This window comes from Rhododendron vialii, chromosome 6a, assembly GCF_030253575.1.
Source record: "Rhododendron vialii isolate Sample 1 chromosome 6a, ASM3025357v1".
Classification (NCBI taxonomy): domain Eukaryota; kingdom Viridiplantae; phylum Streptophyta; class Magnoliopsida; order Ericales; family Ericaceae; genus Rhododendron; species Rhododendron vialii.
In genome coordinates, this window is record NC_080562.1 from 28,707,926 (window position 1) to 28,713,196 (window position 5,271).

At 40.0% G+C, this 5,271-nt stretch overlaps 1 protein-coding gene across 2 annotated transcripts; it reads right to left on the reverse strand.

The window, feature by feature from the left end:
* Positions 1-606: 606 nt before the first annotated feature.
* Positions 607-4,431, reverse strand: LOC131330050 (uncharacterized). Of its 2 annotated transcripts, none has more exons than XM_058363536.1 (5): positions 4,244-4,431; positions 4,050-4,115; positions 1,849-2,856; positions 1,029-1,766; positions 607-915 (listed from the first exon to the last, which is right to left on the reverse strand). In XM_058363536.1, exons 3-5 carry the CDS (start codon positions 2,824-2,826, stop codon positions 886-888), a joined length of 1,746 nt encoding a protein of 581 aa, XP_058219519.1. In that variant the 5' UTR covers positions 2,827-2,856; positions 4,050-4,115; positions 4,244-4,431; the 3' UTR covers positions 607-885. The 2 variants fall into 2 exon arrangements, with proteins under 2 accessions (XP_058219519.1, XP_058219520.1); XM_058363537.1 differs by having other exon boundaries at positions 4,260-4,429.
* Between the last annotated feature and the right edge of the window lie 840 nt (positions 4,432-5,271).

The window sequence follows — 5,271 nt, forward strand, 5'->3', positions numbered from 1 at the left end:
TATTTTGCCAAGAGGCATCATCTCCAATGAAGTTGACCTATAGCGAAGAATCAAAACCTGGTTCCTGTCATTCCCTTGTGGGAGAAAAAGTTTTCTTCATTCTCTACTGAATCTTTCATCTCACTTCCACCTTTGTTTCTCGATCCAAAGGTTCTTATCATGGAACTCTTGAGCTCAGTTTATGATTTAGCGAAACCATTGTGGTTCTATTCTGAATTTGAGGTTTCAATCAAGTCATAGTGTCATCACCCATCAATACCAAAGAAAACAGCATGGTAAAGCGACTACATGCACGAACGAAAAATAGGAAAGAGGGAAGCATCCATTGAAGCAGAAGACTCAAACAGAACCGTGCAGCTGCCAAATATGAAAACCGGGACCAAATGGAACTTCCTGACTAAAGTAACTCCCAGCATCGATCTAGACAACTAGAATAGTCAGTCACTGAATAATAAAAATACGAATACCAGGCAGATCAAAGAAAACATGCATAACATTAGTGAGGAAGAGATTGGCCGATCAAAGCAAATCTCTCTTCACTAATCATCACAAAAATAAGCCCACGTTTCCTTTACAGACCCCTCAGTTAACGAAAAAAAAATTAAATTGAGGTTCAACAAATCAACAGACTATTTATTCTTTTGTAAACAAATGATATGTCCGTTTAGATACAGGTCGAGATAGGCATTACAAAGTACAATACCAACCCATTATTACCTAGCTCCTAAGTAAACAAGTGTAATGGGCCTCATCAAGAGTAACTATACGCCCAAAAAGAGGGAAAAAAAAAGTGTACACTGTCAAGTACCTTTGAACCCATTGAAATAATGGATTTGCTAGCCGAAAGAAGCGCCAGAGCTCAAAAGACCAACTCGGCTTTATACGCTAGCTCTTCGGTGCAGCTGTTATTAGGTCCTGGAAGTAGAAATAAAAAATAATCTGAGCGAATCTTAACTTCAGACAGATTTATTACAATATAAAGCATGAGGATTAGATTATCTCAGTAAACACAAATGCTGTTGTCGCACCTTTTTTGTTTTCACGACTGTTTCCCACTTTGGATCAACAGAAGGAGTCTTGGAAGCGTGGAGTGGATAATTCACTTTCGTAGCAAGGAATGAAAGCGAAGGTGAATTCCTTGTTGATATAGAAGGCAAAGTACGCCAAAGCCAAGACTCAGATGGAGATTTTGGTGGAGGCGGAAGGACAGGAGAGTGTGGCTTGATTTCTTGATAATTTACTATGTTCTCCACTTTCTTGAACTGCTGCTGCTGCTGATCTTCATAATCCAGGTATCCTTTCCCAGGCAATTTTACATCTGCAGAGGCTATTGATTCCTTACAAAGATCTTGATCCTCACGAGGAATATTTGATTTCTTGATGTTTGTGAGTATAGCATCGACTGAGGGAGTTTCTTCCAACGATACCGCCTTATGTACAGAATCTATGTACACGGTTTTCTCAACCATAGGACTTGCCAAGTCTATTCCCTTTTCTGGGCTATGATCAGCCAATAATTCTCCAGGGTGATCAGGGGATCTTTTTTGTGATCTGAAACCATTAATTCCATCAATTTGTGCTTCTTCGGGGATATCAGGAAATCCTTCTTCTTCATAAAATCTGGATTTAGGTGATTCATTCTGCCAGGGTGATGCGCCACTACCCTGTAAACGCTTGTAGAGAGACCATCCCTCCAATTTTTTCCGCATCTCAGTGTTCTGGGGTGCAGCTATTGATCTTTGCTCATGAATAGCAACCCTCATACGCTGCAAAGTAAGAATCAACTGATCAGATCAGCGAAACATTTTCCTAGAGAGTGAAGAAAACAAGAGGTCAAATAAAGGATACCTCATTCTTAGTTTGTTGGCAAAAACCAGCAGATGAAGAGTTAGCCTGAGTCCTTTTGACAGAAGACATGGGTACCCGTGTTCGCACACTCATACCGGGCACAGGATTCAAAACGCAAAGTGAACTTTTTACGCAAAACCTAGGTAATAACCCACACACTTTGGTTGACAAATTTCCAGGTTCATCGTTCTCATCATCTTCATCTTCATCGGCACTTTCTTCTTCCTCGTACACTTGGGGACAGTATGGTGGAAGATTATTGGGCCTTGAGCGATTTAGAGGTGGTCGCTTATTCCCACTTACCAACTCTCTCAACTGTCTCGACTGCTCTTTCACCAAAACCGGTTGCTTCCATGTACCATGTTGAGGCGTTTCAGAGGTCATTGCCTTAGCCGCAGGCAGAAATCTACCCATCATGAAATCCATAGTTTGTGCATCTGTTGAAAAGGTTCCAGATGGTGCTACCTCCGGACCGTCTAATCCACTCAAGCCACTTACACTGCAGCTTAAGAAGTATGATTCGGTCCTTGAAAGTGTATCTAGTGCGTCTAGATATGCTTCATCACCATCCCCTGAATCAGAACCCTCAAAGTTCGTTACATACTCTTCTATCGAAGGAACACTTAGTGTACTAGAAGAGGTTTTTCCTGCTTCACGCCTACCGACGCTCGAGTTTTCTTGTCGTTTAACTTCTGGAATTCTCCCAGGTGGAAGCTTTGGGATGATAGGAGGTTGATCAAGAGTTTGTGGTTTTCTTTCGTCCTTTGGTCTTCCGGGAGACTTCTCCCAAGTAAAAGGAATAGTTCCGGGGTTACTCACTGGACCAGATTTCAATTCTGATTTGTAAAAAGGAGGCAGAGGTACACTGGGGATAGAACGTTTATTCTTTGTTTGGACATCTTTCTCTGAGCCTACTACGGGTGAGAATCGCCTCACAGATATAAGTGGTCGATTGAGATTCAATTGTTTGTCCTCCATCAGTGGTTAAAGAAACATAAAACCAATTCCCTACAAGGCACAACAACCCATAAAAAACAGGGTTCAACTTCGCAAAAAGATAATAGACTTATGCGGGGAAAATGAAGTATCAAGTTGGTATTCATTCTAGTGCTGCACTATTGTCGACTTTCTTTTTCTTTTTTCCTCTATTCTTTTCCCATAGAGGTTCTACCTCAAACTGTTTCCGTGTTCTATATTACGATTATGAGTAGCTTAGCTTATTCGAGGCCTGGAATCAGTCTAATGGAACAACATCCTTTTCAGGACGAATCCCCCAATACAGAATCCAAGGCATGGAATCAGTTTTTGGTTCTGAATCTGATCCATAGGTTGCTAACTTAGCTTCTTCTTAAAGATCTACGCATGTCCAATTGCGGCCCCCAAGAAACAGAAGTCAACCTCGAAATTGTGCAGCTCATGACATATGAGGAACCTTTTTTTTTTTTTTTTTTCCGCCCTTTTAAATAGACAACATAAAAGGGGATCCAAGTCCATTTTGGGTCTTTCAATTACTACTAAGCTTCTAATGTCAACTGTTCGTGCGAATACGATGCATTGTGATTTCGGTCCAAGAATGATCGAATTGGCAGCATTCTGGCTCTCTATGAAAGTTAATCAACATTATTTCAGAAGTCAAAGTTATGCTTTCTGGGACAATGATAAAGTAAGCCAGAAAGTAACATTCCCCCATCCGTTCCTATTTTGCATTGATAAGAACAAGAATTTTTTAACCCTTACCTTTCAATCACCAAAACAAAAATCTCCCACTTGTACACACACCCACAGAGAGAGAGAGAGAGAGAGAGAGAGAGAGAGAGAGAGATGCCATAAATCCTGATAGTTTGTCCAAGTTCAAATAGGAAATTAGATTTTTAATAATCCAATAATTGTGCGATTGATGTTGACTCTTCACTTTCTAAACCATAAACCAAAAAAATCTGAACTACGGAGTACTAGCATGTTGAAACTTGAAACCAAACAAGAGCCAGCAAAACTGAAGCTCAACTGCGTATGATAGATTGGTATTCAAACAGATCAAACGCTGACAAAAGCATTCATATCTCAACCAACAAACAAAAAAATTCAACCAAGCAGTTAGACAACCACCAACGAATGCAGAAAACAAGAGTGGACAGGAAATGGGTTCTGAATGTATATCTCTGCGTGTAAATGAGAGAGAGAGAGAGAGAGAGAGAGATTACCTTGGAGAAATGGAGGGTCTTGAACAGAACTGATCTGGGTTTCTTGAATGATCGAGCATCAGAGAGCTGTACGACGCAAAGAATAACAGGAGAGAGAGAGAGAGAGAGAGAGAGAGAGAGAGAGAGAGAGAGTTAATGGAGATCAGAACGAGAAGGAAGAAAGAAGGACGAATTCTCAGAATAAAACCACCAACCACTTTAATTTTGTACGCTTGTCCTATCGATTTTTTCCCACCGCCGCTGCTGTGTTGCCTCTCAACAAGCTTACCATCCGTCAGTGGACATTGAGTTTTTTATGCGTATTTCTCAGAAGGAACTGGGAAATGATAGAACGGTAAGAAAGATACGTTTCTTATGTTGTTGGGGCTTTGTTATTATGCATCATTCACCGGTTTTGGGATCATGTGAGGGCATTTATGGGAAAAGGTGGTGGGGGCAGGGTCATTTTCATGCACACTCATCCTTTGCAATTCTAGCGCCAAAGTCGGTCCGGTCCGTTGGTGGATTTGCTTCTTATATAATTGATAAAGGTTCAATTCTCGTGAACTCACTGATCTTGGCGCGAATGGTTTGTTTTTTACCGAATTAGAGAGACGATTATTTCAAGTACGCGTGAGCTAGTCCGGACATCCCTTACCAACGGAAATAAAATCCTTTTTGTAATTCAGTAGTTGCCTGTGTGAAACGTGAAATCATTGAATACACTTATGTATCAATTAATGATACCATTCAATTATTCAACTTCCGATATAGAATAATTCCATTACAACGTACTAGGCAGAGTTATTATTGTACACAGTGCACTATGCAGGGTTGACCCTCACCGTTGACCATCACAGGATGGTTTAATACTACTAGAATTGAAATTGAAAGCTAAACAACTACTAGTAGTAGTGAAATTCAAACCGTTCTTACCCCTTTTTTTTATTTTTTTATTTTATATGGAAGAAGTTTCTGGGTAGGGGACTGCGCCGTACAATGTGGATTTTGCGGACAAGACAAGAAAATGATTCATTTCAATAATCGGAACTGTTCAATTTATAGATTTTCCTTTTTGATCCGCAATTTGTAGAATTCATTGAGAATATTAACCCGTTTCAAAAATCATAAACATTGAATGCCGGTTTTAAGCTATAAAATGGATTTAGTTGTTGTAAAAATGGGTTTAAATATGGATTTGATTCAGTGTGGCACAACCTATTTTTATGAAACCTAACTGCAT

Coding starts and splice junctions, on each gene's coding strand:
- LOC131330050 (XM_058363536.1), bottom strand. CDS start 2,826: ATGGAGGACAAACAATTGAATCTCAATCGACCACTTATATCTGTGAGG. Junction 1,767..1,848: donor GCCAACAAACTAAGAATGAG/GTATCCTTTATT, acceptor CTTACTTTGCAG/CGTATGAGGGTTGCTATTCA. Junction 916..1,028: donor CAGTCGTGAAAACAAAAAAG/GTGCGACAACAG, acceptor TTCTACTTCCAG/GACCTAATAACAGCTGCACC.